This window comes from Tiliqua scincoides, chromosome 10 (assembly GCF_035046505.1).
Source record: "Tiliqua scincoides isolate rTilSci1 chromosome 10, rTilSci1.hap2, whole genome shotgun sequence".
Classification (NCBI taxonomy): Eukaryota; Metazoa; Chordata; class Lepidosauria; order Squamata; family Scincidae; genus Tiliqua; species Tiliqua scincoides.
In genome coordinates, this window is record NC_089830.1 from 4,196,903 (window position 1) to 4,215,366 (window position 18,464).

The following is an 18,464-nucleotide window of genomic DNA, read 5'->3' on the forward strand; positions in this document are numbered from 1 at the left end:
GGGTCCGGCGATGCCGGCTGCCCCGGCGACGCCCCAGTCCCACTGCGCTGCACGGCGCTCACCCCACTGCGCGCAGGAGCGAAGGGGAGCGCGGTCGTCGAGGGGCTCCGGAGCTCCTCCGGGCGTCGCGGGCGGGCGTCGCTCCTCCCGGCCAGCGCCAGCCAGGAGGGTGCCGGCCTCGGGGCGCCAGACCGCGGGGACGGGTCGGAAGCGGGGCGGGCGGCAGAGGCCCCTCCGAGCATCTCCGCGCGCGCTGCAGGGGGCGGGCGGGCGTCGGCCGCGGGGCTCCCGGGAGGAGGGCTGGGGAGGCGCCCGAGGGCGGGCGCAGGGGGCGTCGCGTCCTCCGCGGGGCGGGCCGGGCGGCTGCGCGCCCGGCAGAGGCGGTGCGTTGCCCCTTTAACTGCGCCCGGCCCTCGGGCGTCTCTCCGGCGCCCACGTCAGCAGCGCCTTTTGTTCCTCTCCGGCGGGCGGCGGACGGGCGAGTCCTGCTGCGGGCGCGGCGCCCGGACCTCCGCAGCCCCTCCCCCGCGCACGGCCAGCGGTGAGTCCCGAGACGCCTCCGCAGCCCGCCCGGAGCGCAGAGCCCGCGCCCGCCGGGAGTCCGGGCTGCGCCCGCCGCGCCCCGCCCGCGCATCTGCTGCCCGGGCGCGACAAAGGGACGCGCGCCGCCCGGAGGGGCCCCGCGGCTGCGGCACCGGAGCCCCGCCCGGCCGCCCCGGGACGCAGCCCGCGCCGCCCCCTCCCCGGGACGGCGGGCGCGCGGCAGGCGCCCCGCCCCGACGGCCCAGCCCGGTGCGGGGCGGGCGGCGCTGCGGCAGGCAGGAGGGCGCCCCAGGCGGTGGCTGCAGCCGGGGCGTCGCTGCGCGCGGCGCTCCCTCCTCCGGGCGGAGGGGCCGCCCTCGTCGCAGCGGCTGTGCCGGACCGCGGCCGGGCTTCGGGGCGGCCGGACGGGGAGACGCTGCGGCGCCTTGCCGGGCACCTCCGGCCGCCGCCGTCCTGCAGGCGGAGCGCGCGGTCCTCCTCCCTGCGGGCGCTGCGCGACGCCGGGCAGGGCTGAGCGGAGGAGGGGCCCGGGCAGCCCAGGACGGTCTCCGCAGGCGGGCCTGATGCGCGCCAGCAGGAGTCGCTGCCCCCCCCCCGGGCGTTTCCCTCTGCGCCCTGCAGAGGCGCAGCCAGCGGCGGAGCCCGCGGGACCCTCTGCAGCCCGCGGAGCCTTCCTGCGCTGCGCGCTCCTTTCGAAGCCCCTGCCCGCGGGAGGGGGGCGGTCTCGGGAGCCGGGCGGGCACTCCTTGGCCGCTGCGGGAACCTGGAAGCCTCGAGTTGGCTGCAGCCCTCCCCCTTCCGGGCGGGCGGGCAGGCGCTGCTGGTCCCTGGGGAGGGTGTGCGGGGAGCAGGGCGAGCCCGCTGGCCACAGTGGCCACAGCCCTCGCTCCAGCCCCGTGGTGGGCGGGCTGGGCCGGCCCGCCGCGCCCACCCCTAGTGAAAGGGAGGGTGAGGGTTCCTGGGGAACCCTTTGCCACGTGGGGAGCGGCCCTGCCCAGGCTTGCTCCTTGTCTGCAGGCCAGCCCCACAGCCCAGTCCTATCCACCCTTTCCTGGGAGTAAGCCCCATTAAATCTACTGGGACTTTTCTGAGTAGACGTGCGTAGGATGGGGCTCTCGGTGTCTGCAGAACTGGCGTCCAGCCAGGCGGGGTGGGTGCGAAAACCTGGGGTCCCAACAGAGCTTGCGGGCTGGGTGGCTTTTCTCTGGGGGAGAAAGTAGTTGGATGACTTTGCTGCTCCTCTCAGGTCTTCCCCACGGAGTCCCGCATCCGCCTGTGCCCTCTGGTTGCATTAAAGCAGAAATGGGGACAGAGCCCCCCAGCCCCTGGCCAGGTGGGGCTTGTCGAATGCCGGGCAGTCGGATGAGGGGAGGAGCGGTGGGCTGCAGTATCTTGGACCTCCCACTCTCCTTCCCCCTTCTGCTCCTGTCTCTTCTTTTCAAATCCAGAGTGGCCCAGTTGGTGGAGACGGGCGTCATGGCCTGAGTGCCACATCAGCCTTGTGGGTGGGCCAGCCCCACAGGAGACGCTCCCCACATCTTCCCAATCAAACCGAGCTTGGCTCTGCCCTTGGTGGAAGCATGCAGGGGATGTCCACCGGTCAGTTCCTGTCAGCCTGCATGTGCACAAACACAGGAATGGCTTGGCTTCTTAGAAAGCAGCGCCTGTTCCTTGCAGAGTTTGCCTGCAGGAAAATAAGACTGTTTGTTTTCCTTTGCAGAGTTCCACGGCTCAGCCTGAGGATGGAGATTTCATCCCATCAGTTCCATCTCCTGCAGCAACTGAATGAGCAGCGCAAGCAGGACTTGTTCTGTGACTGCAGCATCCTGGTGGAGGGGAAGGTCTTCAAGGCCCACCGGAATGTGCTCTTTGCCAGCAGCGGCTACTTCAAGATGCTCCTTTCCCAGAGCTCTAAAGAGACCAGCCAGCCCACCACAGCCACCTTCCAGGCCTTTTCTCCAGACACGTTCTCTGTGATTCTGGATTTTGTCTATTCGGGCAAACTCTCCCTGACCGGGCAGAATGTGATCGAGGTCATGTCAGCCGCCAGCTTTCTGCAAATGACAGACGTGATCAGTGTTTGCAAGACATTCATCAAGTCTTCGCTGGACATCAGCGAGAAGGAGAAGGACCGCTATTTCAGCCTCTCAGAAAAGGAGGCCAGCTCGAATGGCGTGGAGCGCTTGTGCATCTACAGTGCCGGGTGGAGAACCGAGGGCAGCCCTCCACACACCCACCTCAGCCCAGACCAGGGGGGCTGTCTAGCAGGTGGGAACTCCTGGAGCAATTTCAGCTACTACCCAACTCCACCCAGGAGCGCCCAGCAGCTAGCCAAGCACGATCAGAGGCCAGAGGCCATGAAGAAACCCAGCAGGCACATCGGGCTGCCCCAGCCCACAGACCTCTCTCACTACAAGTCAAACAAACTGGAAGACCGAGGAGCCCCTGAGCCCACCAGCCACGCTCCTCTGCCAGAAGAGGATGTCCAGATTGACTCGGAGGGGGACTCTGGCCACTCCGGGTATCAGTATGGCCAGGGCTCCGATCCTGTCCCCCGGGGCCTGTCAGTGGCACAGCCAGGTCATGAATCGCCACACTCCACTGGCAAGTCCAAATCCTCCAAGGTGGACGAGCAGTATGCGGGCATTCCCTCTGTCTTGGGTGTCATGGGCAGCTGGGCTGACGGTAAGGGGGGGGGGTCATCCCTGAAGTGTCTCATTGACACCTGACTGCTGTAAAGTGCATAGGGCGGTCTTGTTTTAAAAAATAAAACATGGGGTCATACGGGATACTCCATAATGGAATGGAGTCATACTGGGGGGCGGGCGGGTGGGCCCATAGGCAGCCTGGGGGGTGGAGCCAGAATCTGGCACTTAGGCCAGATCCTTACGCCACTCCCAGGTGACCTAGCGCAGTGCTGGGCTGCTCAGATCTGCACCACCTCTTTAGCTGGCACAGATCCAAGTCGCCTCATTGGGGCCACTGCTGTGTTACCCAGGGTAAGGGGAGTCAGTTCTCCTTGCCCTGGGCTGAGCCGCAGCCAGCCCCAACCCCGTGCTGGATACAGGGCAGGTCAGCTGGGCAGGTCATTCCATTGTGGGTTAAGATTGGGCTGCCTGACATAGAAGACTCTGCATGGAGTGGAGAGAGTGCATAGAGCAGTGGTTCCCAAACTGTGGGTTGGGACCCATTGGTGGGTCCAAAGAGTGATGGAAAGATCAGATAACATTGTCTCAAGCCCTGAGGCTGTTCAAAAATCAGATAGCTGCTAACTGCCCTACGAGGAGCTGAGCTCCTGCAGTTTGCAAACATGGGTAAATATAGGGAGATGAGATGAAGGTTTGATGATCTTTTTCTGGTTATTATTATAAATAAATATTTCTTTCTAGATGTCCTTTTTTCTTTTTCTTTTTTATAAAAGTGGTAAACCTAGGTGGGTCCTGATAGAGTGTTGTTTTAGAAAGTGGGTCCTGGTGCTAAAAAGTTTGGGAACCAAAGGTGCTAAAATGTTTGGGAACCAAAGGCATAGAGGGAAGTCCTTTTCTGTCTCGCAGAACGCCAGAACCAGGGGACAGCCACTAAAATTGCGTGTCTGGAGACTTAGAACAGACAACATTAAAATGTAGTAAGTCTGTGGAACTCCTTGCTACATGATATGGTGATGGCATCTGTCCTAGATGTCTTTAAAAGGGGATTGGACAGATTGATGGAGGACAGATCCCAGGTTATGAGCCATGATGGTTATGTGCAACCTCCCGGTTGTAAAAGTAGACAGTGTCTGAGTGCTTGGCTCAAGGGAGTGACGACAGGATGCATGTATCTTGTTGCCTTGTGTGCTCCCTGAGGCATCTAGTGGGCATCTGTGACTTACAGGAAGCTGGACTAGATGGGCCCTGGGCCTAGCAGGGCTCTTCTTATGTTGAAATGTGCAATTATTTTATTTGCAGCAGAATCTGGGGACTAAGGCCCAATTGCATCCAGTTTTCCAGTGCTGGGGCAACTGTGCCAATGGGACATGCACTGCATCCTCTGGTGGGGGGCAATCACAGAGACCTCCTTAAGATATGGAAACATTTGTTCCCTTACCTTGGGGCTGCATTGTGACTATACCAGTGCTGGAAAATTGGATAGGATTGGGCCCTGCCAGCTGTGAAGTCTTTACAGAAAAGCATCACAGAGACCTGCTGGGAGGTGGTTCCAGGCAGAAGGGATGCTGAGGAAATGGGTGACATTTTGCGGGGGGAGGAGTTTTAGGATGCTGAACTGGAAAGCAAAGGTGACAGGCAGGGATGTTGGGGGATATAAGAATGGGGAGGCAGGGAGGGGCAAGGCCAGGCAGGGTTTTGAAGGTCAAGATGAGGAACTTGCACTGGATTTTGCAGGAGTGGGCAGGGAGCCAGTGGGGGAATTTTTGGAGGAACAATTGTGGTCATTGCCAAGAGAGGAGTGAAAGATTTTGGCGGCAGAGTGTTCGGTGCAGGGGAGGGGGCTGAAAGGAGACATGCAGTCTCTCCAGATTGCAGTAGTGATGAAGGCTAAAGTCCTCACAGTGCCTCCCTTCATACTGCCACCTGCTCAGTGTTCCAACCCCTGTTGCTCTTCTTTCTTCTGATTTGAAAGGGAAGAGGAAATGTGAGCAGACGTGAGTGGTGGGCTAGAGCATCAGAGCCCACTCTCCTCCACTCTTCCTCCTCTGGTCTGTTGCTCTCTTCATTTTTGAGCCTGGGGGGAGGGGAAGAGGAGTGATGTGGGCAGGTGAGCTCAGTCAGCCTTGCAGATGGGCCAACCCTACCTGAAATTAAATGTTTGCATGAATGTGGTGGTGCCTCCTGGACATACCCACCTACATGTCTTCTTGATTTGCACAATTTGGCTCCTGAATTGTATTTTGAATGCTCAGTAGCACTTTGTAGGACATTATTTCATCTTAGTCTTTTTTTAGCGGAGAGGTGGAACGCTCTTGGTGGCGCCAGATGTTTGTGGAACGAATGAGCGCAGCACAGGCCAAGTAGTGAGAAGGATCTTGGACAATGGAGAGAGGTGAAAAGCCGTGTGCCCCAAGGATCTGTCCTGGGACCAGTGCTTTTCAACTTGTTCATAAACGCCCTGGAGATAGGGATAAGTAGTGAGGTGGCCAAGTTTGCAGGTGACACTAAACTTTTCCGAGTGGTGAAGACCAGAATGGATTGTGAGGAGCTCCAGAACTCGCCAAACTGGGTATGCACAGTCTGAGATTAGCTGGTCACTCATTATGAGGGCTGGGTAGGAATTTTCTTCTGTCATCCAAATTGGCCATGGATGGCAGTTTTTTTTCACATACCCCAGACTGGCAAGGGACGGAAGGGATATTCAGTAGGTTTCATGCATTGAAAATTGGTCACTGTGTTTGAAGTAGCACAAGTTCAACCCATTTGCAATCTGGTGTCTTTGCTGGGGGGTGTGAGCATAAATAGAACACTAGATGTGGGGAAGATGGCAGTGAGATGCAGGTATCTTGTGGTCTTGTGTGTGCCCCCTGAGGCATCTGGTGGGCCACTGTGAGATACAGGAAGCTGGATTAGATGGGCCCCTGGGCCTGATCCAGCAGGGCTCTTCTTATGTTCTTATGATTCAATAATGTGTCATTTTTTTGCATGGGGACCCACTTTTTAAAATGTCACTCTATTGGGACCCACTTAGTGTCACAGACAATAAAGAAAAAACAGCTTCACTTTACCAGCTGCTCAAGCCTCTGCTTGTATCCTTTTTACTCTGGTGGGGTGCGCTCCTTCTGGAGCATTTGTTGAGTTCCATGTTCAGTGACTGGAACCATTCTGGCAACCTTGCATTCCTCTTAGGCTGCTTTTCAAAGTGGGCTGAGGCATGTTTGCCTACTTGCAAGTAAACGTGCATGTGCAGCTGTTTCATTTTCAATAGGGCTCAATACAAACTTGTGAATTTCAGTTTCATGACCCACTGCTGGGCCCCAATCCACAGTTTGGGAAACAGTGGTCTAGTGGGTCATGATAGATTTTTGTTTTTAAAAGTGGGTCCCAGTGCTAAAAAGCTTGGGAAGCACTGGATTAGGTAATTATTATTCTGAAGAAGTCTGCCCTCCTCAGAAGCTTCCCCTCCTTTCCAGCGCTACGGTTGGAGAATGAAATCCTCCACTTTCCTCAGGCACATGAAGTTGGGAACCTTTGGTTTGCTCACACTTAGCACTGTTCCCTGAGTTCAGATGTTACAGGCTACTCTGCTTTGTTCAGAAGTAGATGTTACTCGTCAGTAAGTAAGTAAGGTCATGCACTTTGGGGCAAAAAATCAAAATTTCACATATAGGCTGATGGGTTCTGAGCTATCTGTGACAGATCAGGAGAAAGATCTTGGGGGGGGGGTGGACAAGTTGATGAAAGTGTCGACCCAATGTGCGGCGGCAGTAAAGAAGGCCAATTCTATGCTTGGGATCATTAGAGAAGGTATTGAGAACAAAACGGCTAATATTATAATGCCGTTGTACAAATCTATGGTAAGGCCACACCTGGAGTATTGTGTCCAGTTCTGGTCGCTGCATCTCAAAAAAGACATAGTAGAAATGGAAAAGGTGCAAAAGAGAGCGACTAAAATGATTACTCAGCTGGGGCACCTTCCTTACGAGGAAAGGCTACGGCGTTTGGGCCTCTTCAGCCTAGAAAAGAGACGCCTGAGGGGGGACATGATTGAGACATACAAAATTATGCAGGGGATGGACAGAGTAGATAGGGAGATGCTCTTTACACTCACATAACACCAGAACCAGGGGACATCCACTAAAATTGAGTATTGGGAGAGTTAGGACAGACAAAAGAAAATATTTCTTTACTCAGCGTGTGGTTGGTCTGTGGAACTCTTTGCCACAGGATGTGGTGATGGCATCTGGCCTGGACGCCTTTAAAAGGGGATTGGACAAGTTTCTGGAAGAAAAATCCATTACGGGGTACAAGCCATGATGTGTATGTGCAACCTCCTGATTTTAGAAATGGGTTATGTCAGAATGCCAGATGCAAGGGAGGGCACCAGGATGAGGTCTCTTGTTATCTGGTGTGCTCCCTGGGGCATTTGGTGGGGCCGCTGTGAGATACAGGAAGCTGGACTAGATGGGCCTATGGCCTGATCCGGTGGGGCTGTTCTTATGTTTTTACGTTCTTATGAGCGGGATGACCACATGTGCCTGAGGAAGAGCAGGCTCATTAGCAGTCATCTGAACAAGGCCCCAGACTCCCTCCTTCTTCTGCTGGGCAGGTCAGTTTTGTGCTGTCTAAAGAGGCCTGCTTCCTATTCACAGATGACTTGCCTCGGATGCGATTCAAGTGCCCATTTTGCACTCACGTGGTGAAGCGGAAGGCAGACCTGAAGCGTCACCTTCGGTGCCACACGGGAGAACGGCCGTATCCCTGTGAAGCCTGCGGGAAGAGATTCAGCAGGCTGGACCACCTGAGCAGCCACTTCCGAACGGTACGTGGTTTTACCTGGGAGCTGGGCCCCCCTTGGCGAGTGCTCTCCTAGTGCTGCGTCGCTGCCTGGCCTTGGTCTGTCTCCAAAGAGTGCTTGAGCTGGGCAGCAGTTGAGCTGTGCTCCCAGTCCCTCTCCCAGCTCAACCTGTTCCTTTACCATCATGGAGAAATGGATTGGTGGATGCACTTGCTGCTCTCAGCATTTGCAACTCTGACTCCAAGAGCAGTGGGGTAGAGCTGGACTCCAGGAGAGACCTTCTGGTGCCCAAGGCAGCCCTCCAGACGCTCCCCCTTCTCACCCATCAGCTGCCACATTTGCTGCTCTTCGCCCTGCTCTCTGGATTTGAAAAGAAAGCGGGGCATGGAGCAGAAGGGGGAAGAGAGGAGAGTATTGGGCTGAAGCGTCAGACCTTTCATATCTAGGAAGTGGAAGAGGTGACAGAAATGGGGGGGGGGGTTTGCCCCCTGAAGCTGTGGCCTCAATCAATGGCCTCATGATAGGGCTTGAGGATGGGGGTGCCATCCAGCCACAGCTCAACATTTTGCAATCCCTGTGCTTGAAGGGAGAGCCAGTTCATGCTTGAACATTTCCCATGTGGACTCACATTTCCCCAGTGAAACTGAGCTGCCTGGTTCTGCCCTACGTTGCTCTGGGTTGAATTCTGAGACAAAGGGCAGATAAGATAATCCTGGCAGTAAAATTGGATGAAAACCTCTTGACCTGAATACAAAGTATATAATTAAAATGACTCCATCCCATGAAATATTGTCCGATCGCTATCTGTCTGTGTAGGCCTTCATCTAAGCAGCCGTTTCCAAAACGAATTCTGGTTGTAACTATCTTTTAAAAATGGTTTGTGTTTAAAAGGTTTGAAAGTTCTGGCGCCTGCAGGGGCACTTCCACGACCACTCCTGCTGCTGCTGGTGCCATTCCTGCTTCCAGAATTTGAAAAGGAACAGGGGAATGGAGCAGTGGAAGAGTGGAGAGAGGTGGGCTAGAATGTCTCCAGTGCACAAGTCCATGATTCTTCTTTCCCCCATACTTCCTCTTCCTGGTCTCTGGATTTGAAAAGAACGAAAGGAACAGAGCAGAAGAGGAGGAATAGAGGAGGTGGATGGACAAAGGCGAGCACTTTCCACCAACCGTTGCCTGAGGCAGCTGCCTCAGTTGGCCTCACAGTTGAGCCAACCCTGATATTGAGAATATTGTCATATAATGAGTCTGTTTTGCTATTTTCCTTTGGAGAAATGACCAGCGATATCCGTTCCATTCTTCCCAGATCCATCAGGCTTGCAAGCCCATCTGCAGAAAGTGCAAGCGTCACGTGACCGAAATGACTGGGCAGGTGGTCCAAGAAGGGACCAGGCGCTATAGACTTTGCAACGAGTGTCTGTCTGAAGCCGGCATAGACAGTATCCGCATCGATTTGGACACTGAACCGCCTCCTGAATTCCCTCTAGACGAAGACAAGGATTCCAGCTGGAATTACGGTGAAGACAACAGATCGGATGTGGAAATTGTGGAGGATGGGTCAACTGATCTTGTCATCCAGCAAGTAGATGACAGTGATGATGAAACAGAAGAGAAGGATATAAAGCCAAACACTAGGTAGTTGTGAGTGGACTGGAATGGCCCCCCTTTTTATGTTGCCCCTCCTGTGTCTTGACCACTGACTTTCAGCCAGCCTGTCATTAACATACAGTCTCTTCTCTGGGTTTTCTATGACTTGGGCTAAACTTGCATGCATTGACAGACATGCTGTTGTGTCTACTTTTAATTTAGTTACTTGGAAGTATCAGTATTTTGTGGCATAAGGAGAGCATCACTTAAGAGCAATGGAGTGCTCAGCAGCCACAGTGATGTCTTTTTAATAGCCTCAAATGGGTCTCCTCTCAAGCATTTTTCAATGTTGGGGAAAGGAAGCATTTGGACATGAAGTCATCTTCTCTCTAAGTCAGGGGTGCCCAAACCCCGGCCCTGGGGCCACTTGCGGCTCTCGGGGCCTCTCAATGCGGCCCTCAGGGAGGCCCCGGCCTCCAATGAGCCTCTGGCCCTCTGGAGGTTTGTTGGAGCCCACACCGGCCTGACGCAACTGCTCTCAGCATGAGGGCAACTGTTTGACGTCTCACGTGAGCTATGGATGAGGGCTCCCTCCATTGCTTGTTGTTTCACAACTGTGATGTAGTAACGGCAGCAAAGGAAAAGCCAACCTTGCTTTGTGTGAGGCCTTTTACAGGCCTTGAGCAATTCAAGACCTTCATTCATTCATATAAATTCCATCTTTAATATATTCATTTATGTAAACTTATGTAAATTTATTCAAATTTTAAATGTAAATTAATTCTTTCCTTCCCCCCCCTCCGGCGCCCGACACAGTGTCAGAGAGACAATGTGGCCCTCCTGCCAAAAACTTTGGACACCCCTGCTCTAAGTTACTCTGTTAAGACTTTTGCAAGCATTGAAATTTTGTTTAAAGAAAATGCAAATATAAAAGGTACTTAAATGCATGTGAAATCACTCAAGATGTCTTCCAGTGTTTGCTGAGCTCTCCCCCAATTCCAGCCCGTCATAATTTCTTTCCTCTGTTAGTAGGTCCAAGTTCCAGACAGTGTAATAATTGGATGATCCTTCATAGCAAGCAGGGCTGGCCCAGTCATGAGGTTGATTGAGGCAGTCGCCTCAGGCAGCAGACTGGCAAGGGTTGCCTGCCTCTGTCCACTCACACTTCCTTTTCCGCTCTGCCCCCTCTTCCGTTTCCAGTCCACAGAGTGGGAGGGGCAGAGGTGGACACGTCACCAGGTAAGGGGCGGCAACATTTGCCACACTGCCTTCTGCTCCAGATCTCAGGCCAGTCCCAGAACATTGCGGTTGTGGCAAAGGTTACTCCTTCGAGACGCTTCCAGGCGCATTTCAGGGGTTGTTGCTGCTGCATCTTTGATTGCCAGGCAAGACTCTCAACACTGAGGAGAGTCTTCTGGACCGACAAAAGTTTCAGAGAAATGTGGTCCAAGCGATCACTTTGTGATTCCCCTCCCTGGTGGTCTTTGCCGCCTTTGCTGCAGCCACACTCAGAAGCAAGGAACTTGCTCTCTTCTTACCAACTTCTGCTACATTTGTACATTTTGCTTTATTAAACACCTTTTTTAATGCCGTCCTCCAACATAGATTTCGTTCTGTGACATCTGCTGGAAGAAAGAACAGCCCATGGCGATTAGCAGTGGCCAGTCCTCAGCTAGAGATGAAGAGGGGAGATGTGGGGGGCTGCAGTACAGTGCTCCAGCACCTCTTTTGTGTGCACAGGACCATGCCTGAAATGACTGCCAAGCCGTGTAGATGACCACGAGTGCTGTGGACCAGGGGTCTGACTTGGCCAAAGCGCTGGGCTCAGTCTTCAGGAGGCAGGCTGAGAAGGAAAGGCCTCCCTCTGGCTGGCAACTGCTTGACCTGGTCTGACTTGATATAGGGTGCCTTCCTTTGTTGGGAATGGCTTGGGGGCAGAGTTCCCTGGTTGCAGGCCTGACCCCTGGCGCCTCCACACAAGATCTCCTGAAAGGCCTTCTCCAGGCTGGGAGGCAATGCTGGCCCGACCAGTTCAAACCAAGAGGGATCCAGTTCAGAATAAGCCTTACTGTGAGCCTTCAAGGGGACTTAAAAAGGGCAGAGGAGTGAGAAAGGCTGGAGCAAAGTGGGGAGAATCCAGAAGGCCCCTCACGTTCCTCTGCCTCACTCCAATGAACTTGCTCTGCGGTATCAGGGGTATCAGGTGCAGGATCTGGCTGCATGCTGTAGGGGTCTGCATGCTCAGGCGGAGGGGTGAAGGAGGAACGTGGGTTCCCTTTATGGCATATTTTTCCCCATCTTTATTTGTGAATAGAAAATCAGAATGATGAAAACAAGACCCCCCCAAAAAAGGGGGACACAAATACGTCTATGACATATTAACGTAATATGTATTGCGTTAATATTGCAGCCCCTTCTTCCTCAGAGCACGGCATGCAATTCCTAAACTCCTGATTTTATCCTGACAACAACCCTGTGTGTAGGTCGGGCTGAGAAAAAGTGACTAGCACGAGGCCTGCCGCACAGGGCCGTGGCCAAGGAGGGGTTTGACCTCTGTGGTCTCCCCACAACCTGGTATGAAGCAATTTTAAAGGTGTGCATTTGGCTGGGGATCCTTCATGGTGGGAACCCACTCGTCTTCCCTCTCAAGGCCTAGGAAGGGTGGAGGTGGCTGCTTCACCAGTGGACAAGGGTTGGCATTTGCTGTGGGGCAAAGCATGAACTGCAAGAAGGGACCATGTTGGATCAGTCATGAAAAGGATGGCTACTTCAGGCTGGCAGGCAAAAGCACACTGGGCCCGAAGGAGAGACAAGTTGCCGGGCCGGCTCTGTCTAACCTCCGAGCAAGCAGACGGGCTTGTGCAAGGCAACAGTCCGAATGCGCAAGAGACAAACCTGGTCAAATAACTGCTGAAAGTCAACTTGGCAAGGAAGCTGAGATGATGCTGATGCTGTGACTTCATTTGGTTTCTGCGGATGCTGCTCAGTTTAAAGAAATGCATGTGACAAGGTGACTCGCATGGAGGATTGGGGTCAAAGGCGATTTAGAGGAGGTGGATGGCAGGATGGAGGTGGCTGGAGCAGGGATTTTCAAGAGCTATCCATGAATGCCTGGATTTAGCAGCAGGTGAACCCTGCACTTCCCTGCCCCAAACCACAGACCCAGAGAAGGGCAGCAATGACAGCAAGAAGATGTTGCAGACCTGCGATGGCTCCCATTTCCCCAGTTGTCTTGCAGGCTATTTTTAAAAGCCTGGACTTTTCACCTTGCAGAACACTATTCCCAGTCAGATACTGGCTACCCGGATATTCTTTCTTTGCTCTTTTTGAAGAACAGACTTAGTTCTGGTTTTAGTACTTAGAACGAAGATGCCAAAGCTGGAATGTGGAAGTGTCAGGGCTGGACCATGGATGAGGCTTACTGGGGAGGTTGTCTCAGGTTGGGGAACGGTTGCCTCATCCACCACCTACATACAGCTGCCTCTCCTGTTTCTCCTCCTCCCAGTTTCTGGCTTCAAAAAGGAAGAAGGGAATAGAGCAGAAGAGGAAGTGTGGAGAAGAGGAGAGTGGTGGCCTAGAGAGTGTCAGATACCACTGTAGCCTCTCTCCCCACATCTGCTCCATTCTTCTCTTCCTTTTAAAACTCAAAGGAGTGGCAGAGGTGACTGGCTGGCAGGTTGCTGGCTAAGGCGGGAATGGGCTTTGTTGTCTTGAGCCACTGGCCCTGGAATTCCGAGGCAGTGTTCTAGATTTCACAAACAGGATACTAGGCTGTGGTTCGCCTGCACTATCCTGACTGCCAGGGAATCTCCCATGATGCACACTCCTTAGCAGAGAAAGAGAAAACGAATGCCCAAAAGTGGAACACCAGCATGTTGGGGAAACAGGTTCTAGTCCAGCCTGGTTTCCCTGGCCTCATGGTATCTGTAGTTCTAAAAATGAACAACCTGGGTCCCTCTCCCAGAAGGGTTCACAGTCTTAAGAAAGAAAGAAGGGGGGCTGAGCAAAGAGCCACTGGGAAGGGTGGTCTGCTGGGGGGCTCTTCAGGAACAGTGGGTCTACCCCTTGGAAATGTGGGCCGCTCCTTTCCACCCACCAGGGGTCTCTGCCTGGCTGTGTCCCTGGCATCATCACTCCACCTCCCAGGTGCCCTGGCAACCCTTGTGTAGTGTAGCAGGGTCATGCTCTCAGCTGTGGAGAGGGGTTAAAACTTCCCAGGGCCAGCAGAAAGGCATTCACATCCTTCCCACTGGACCGTACTTGCCTGGGAGTGAGCTGCAGCTGCACCGTCTGGCCCAAGGCACGAGGCCTGAGATGGTGGGTCTGCTCTGTGGCAGCTCTCTGACGTGTCCCTGCATAGAGCTGGAAGTGACCGGTCGGCAGCAGGCACAGCTCCGCTGAGCCCCACAATGGCCTCTCAGGTGCACCACAACTACCACATAGCATGCGAGGCTGCCGTGAATGATTTGGTGAAGCTGGAGCTGCGGGCCAGCTATGTCTACCTTGCCCTGGTGAGTGCTGTTTTTGGCCTCCTTGCATCTGGGGCACAAGTGCCTGTTGGGGGGTGACCGGTGAGAAACACCTTTGCCCAAAGAAGATGTGCAAAACCCTTGATGTGGAGCACTACGCATCCTGACCTCATTCTGTCCCCTGAGCATTGCTTTCTGGGGACTGGGGGATGTAAGCAGGGCGTCTTTGCTGGCTGGGACTATTTTCACCAAGCAGGCAATGACCACCTGGATGCCTGGGCGCTGTGTGCTCTCCTTGTTCAAGGCTGGCCCATCCATGAGGCTGCCTGAGACAATCCACTCAGGAGATAAGGTTGGTGTGTCTCTGCTGCACCTCTTCTTGCTACGTGAATTTGAAAAGGAAGGGGAGGGAATGGAGCAGAGGAGGAAGTTTGGAAGAGTGGGGCAGAGAGGGGTGGGCTGCTCTGTCTGCACTCCCTCTTCCCCCCCTTCCCTTTCAGATCCAGGGGGCAGTGGAGGTGGGATGGAACCAGGGCTGTCACTGACAATCCTGATCCTGACTGGCACATCTGGAGGCCAGGTGAATAGATAGTCAGACTTCCTGCTCGTGTCCACCCTTTGCTGGGACTGGATTGTGAAGGTCACTTGTTGTGTGAATCTGGCCCATGGAACAGTGGCCACATTGCCGGGTGGGTTCGGTTTTTGCTGACCAGAGCTCGTGGGCCGCTTCTCTCCCCACTCTTGACTGCAGGCCTACTACTTCCAGCGGGACGACGTGGCCCTCGAGCACGTGGCCGCCTTCTTCTGGGCAGAGTCGCTCAAGTGTAGGGAGCAGGCGGAGAAGTGGCTGAAATACCAGAACCAGCGAGGGGGGCGCATCATCCTGCAGGACATTCAGGTGCTGGCAAGGGGGCCTCCTACTCAGCAGGGGGGCCTCAGGGCAGCCCAGGCACAGAGCAGGCCAGTGCCCAGCACTGCCAGGCTGCTCATTCACAGGTGCACTTGTCTAGTCATGCTTACAAATACTCAGGCCTGGATCTCTCCAGCCCTGAACTGCAGTAAATTGGGGGAATGAGCAACAGAGAACGAAAGGTCAACATTGCAGCACCTGACAGTTTGGGGATCATTGCCTGGACAGCAGAGCAAATAGCCTCAAAGGGCCTCCAGCCAGGCTACCAGTGACCACGAGTGCTGGTCCTTGGTGCTTGCAGACATGCTTTGTGATGTGCTGCCGGCCACCTGTCTCCTCACCCGCGTACTTCCTCTTCTGACATGCAACCTTCTTCCTGTTTGAATCAAAGGAGAGGGAGGCAGAGGGGCAGAGCTGGCCCCTCCTGTGCCACTGAGTAGGCCTGAGCAGCTTCTGCCACGCTGCCTCAGGCTTCAGGGTGTCTTCTTGGGCCGGCCCTGTCTTGCCTAATACCAAGACCTGCCTTCCAACGGGTCCCTTGACTCTTCCTTGGCCTCTATTCCACAGAAACCCGAGCAGGACGAGTGGGGCAGCAGCCTGGGGGCCTTCCAGAGTGCCCTGCAGATGGAGGAGACTGTGAATGAAGCGCTGCTGGACCTCCACAGGCTGGCCACGGAGAAGAAGGACCCACATGTAGGTGGCTGGGGGTGGAGCGGCCAATGCAGAAAGCTGGATGGTTGTTTCTGGAGAGTGGGGGGCACAGAGGAGGAGAGGCGCTCTCACCCCAATACTCCCAAGTTTGGGGTCCAGGGACCATTCATAAGGGGCCTCATCTGTCATGACGTTGGCCTGCTTGTTCTGACGCTGCTTCCTGCCCTGAGAGGCATCGCTAGCTGTTCCACCCAAGATTTTTGCCGCTGGGAATACTGCTGAGGATTGAATCTAGGACCACCTCCTGAGGGCAAAGTCCTGGCTCTGTACTGACCTGTGGCTCCTCCACTGGGGGGACTGGTCTTCCCTGGAATCAAGGTGCCTCTTTGGACTAGCCCTTCCATAAAAGGCAGCCATACATGAGATGGATGAACGGTGATCCGTGAGGCAGTGGTTTGATTGGGGGGGGGCACCTCCCACTCATCCGCTTCTGCTGCTTCTCCTACTGAAGAGAGAAACAGAATGGAAAAGGAAGCACGGAGGAGAAGTGAGTGGGGGTCTTCTCCTCCACACTTCCTTTTTTGGCCTGTTTCCAAACAAGGGAGCAGAGGGTGCAGCTGGCAGACTGCCAGACAAGGGGAGTGGCCTTTGACCCCAGGAGACCTGGGGGTTGAGTTTCCTGCTCTTCTGGAAGGTCTGCTGCCATGCAAGTCCAGCACGAGTGTTCCTCCCTTTGCCTTCTCTCGTGCAGTTATGTGACTTCCTCAAGTCTCAGTTCTTGAAGGAACAAGTGAGCACCATCAAGCATCTGGGCGACCACCTAACTGTCCTGCGGCGCCTGGGGGTGCCCCAGGAAGGCTTGGGGGAGCACCTCTTTGACAAGCTCACCCTGGGGGACTGCAGTTTCAAGGGAAGGTGATGGAGTCTGGTGGCAGGGACCATTCCTTGCAGAATCTCAGCAATAAAGCAACTTTCTGTTGGACCCATCAGAGGTTTGTGTCCATATCTCCTCCCAAAGTGACAGGTTCCAGCAATGTCTGCTGAAGACTCCCCAGTGCCTGGGGCGGCCTGGCAAATGCCACCAATCTTACCAGCCACCTGCCCTCCTCACTGTGCCTCTTCCTGTCACTCCCTGGCTCCAGAAGGATGTCTCCAAACTGGCAGAGTGGGCAGCAAAATGGCAGATGCATTTCGCTATAAGTAAGTGTAAAGTAATACACGACGATTAATGGGCTGGGGCACCTCCTTTAAGAAGAAAGGCTACAGCGTTTGGGGCTCTTCAGTCTAGAAAAAGGTGCCTGAGACATGTATAAAATTATGCAGGGGATGAATAGAATGGATAGAAGGATGTTCTTTTCCCTCTCCTGCAACACCAGAACCAGGGGCCATCATAAGAACTTATGCCCTTCTGCATCAGGCCCAGGGCCCATCTAGTTCAGCTTTCTCTATCTCAGCAGCCCACCAGATGCCTGCATCTCATTGCCACTACCCTAAAACTGACATCACTAAAATTGAGTGGCGGGAGAAATAGGACCAAAGGAAATATTTCTTTACCCAACGTGTGACAGGATGTGGTGATGGTGTCTGGCCTAGATGCCTTTAAAAGGGGATTGGACGCAGTTCTGGAGGAAAAGTCCCTTGCAGGTGACAAGCCGTGATGGGTATGTACAGCCTCTGAGTTTTAGAGGTAACCAACCTCAGAACACCAGATGCAAGGAAGTGGCAGCAGGATGCAGGTCTCTTGTGGTCTTGTATGCTCCCTGAAGCATCTGGTGGGCCACTGTGAGATCCAGGAAGGTGAACAAGATGGGCCTTTGAGCTGATCCAGCAGGTCTCCTCTTATGTTCTTATACAGTATATCAAATGGGCTGTTTGTAACGTCCATTGGTTTCCATATACTACAGCAGGGGTGTCCAAACATTTTGCCAGGAGGGCCACATCATCTCTCCGACACTGTGTCGGGGGCCAGGAAAAAAAAGAATTAATTTACATTTAAAATTTGAATAAATTTGCATAAATGAATTTATTAGAGATGGAACTTATATGAATAGATGGTCTTTCAGTAGCTCAAGGCCTATAAAAGGCCCTTCACAAAGCAAGGCCAGCCTTTCCTTTGCTGCCACTGCTGCATCACAGGCGTGAAACAACAAGTAGTGGAGGGAGCCCTCATCCCACAGCTCAGGTGAGAGGTTGAACAGTCGTCCTCATGCTGGGAGCAGTTGCATCTGGTCAGCATGGGCTCCAACAAGTCTCTGGAGGGCCAGAAGCTCATTGGAGGCTGGGGGCTCCTCGAGGGCCTGATTGGGAGCCTCCGAGGGCCACAAGTGGCCCCCAGGCCAGGGTTTAGGCACCCCTGTACTACAGTATAAGCCAGGGGTGCCCTGGGGCCACATGTAGCCCTCGAGGCCTCTCAGTGCGGCCCTCAACAAGTCCCCAGTCTCCAATGAGCCTCTGGCCCTCTGGAGATTTGTTGGAGCCCACACTGGCCCGACGCAACTGCTCTCAGCGTGAGGGCGACTGTTTGACCTCTCATATGAGCTGTGGGATGAGGGCTTCCTCCACTGCTTGCTGTTTCATGTCTGTGATGCTGCAGCAGCAGCAAAGGAAAGGCCAGCCTTGCTTTGTGCAAGGCCTTTTATAAGCCTTGAGCTATTGCAAGACCTTCATTCATTCATATAAGTTCATCTTTAATATATTCATTTATGAAAACTGTAAATTTATTCAAATTTTAAATGTAAATTAATTCTTTTTTCCCTGGCCCTCAACACAGTGTCAGAAAGATGTTGTGGCCCTCCTGCCAAGAACTTTGGACACCCCTGGTATAAGCTAATACCAGCACCCCCTTGCATAAATAGTGTGTG

The 18,464-nt window shown here is 54.2% G+C and overlaps 2 protein-coding genes across 4 annotated transcripts; both read left to right on the plus strand.

The window, feature by feature from the left end:
* Positions 1–428: 428 nt before the first annotated feature.
* On the plus strand, positions 429–10,363 carry ZBTB8A (zinc finger and BTB domain containing 8A). Of its 3 annotated transcripts, XM_066638432.1 has the most exons (4): positions 429–541; positions 2,264–3,228; positions 7,844–8,013; positions 9,293–10,363. In XM_066638432.1, exons 2-4 carry the CDS (start codon positions 2,286–2,288, stop codon positions 9,623–9,625), a joined length of 1,446 nt encoding a protein of 481 aa, XP_066494529.1. In that variant the 5' UTR covers positions 429–541; positions 2,264–2,285; the 3' UTR covers positions 9,626–10,363. The 3 variants fall into 3 exon arrangements, with proteins under 3 accessions (XP_066494529.1, XP_066494528.1, XP_066494530.1); XM_066638431.1 differs by lacking the exon at positions 429–541 and having other exon boundaries at positions 1,489–3,228; XM_066638433.1 differs by lacking the exon at positions 429–541 and having other exon boundaries at positions 1,489–3,228; positions 8,881–9,385.
* A 3,619-nt stretch (positions 10,364–13,982) lies between these two features.
* LOC136661460 (ferritin heavy chain A-like) lies at positions 13,983–16,522 on the plus strand. Its single transcript, XM_066638737.1, has 4 exons — positions 13,983–14,084; positions 14,794–14,940; positions 15,520–15,645; positions 16,355–16,522. The coding sequence occupies exons 1-4, from the start codon at positions 13,983–13,985 to the stop codon at positions 16,520–16,522; spliced, it is 543 nt and encodes a 180-aa protein (XP_066494834.1).
* The last annotated feature ends 1,942 nt before the right edge of the window (positions 16,523–18,464 follow it).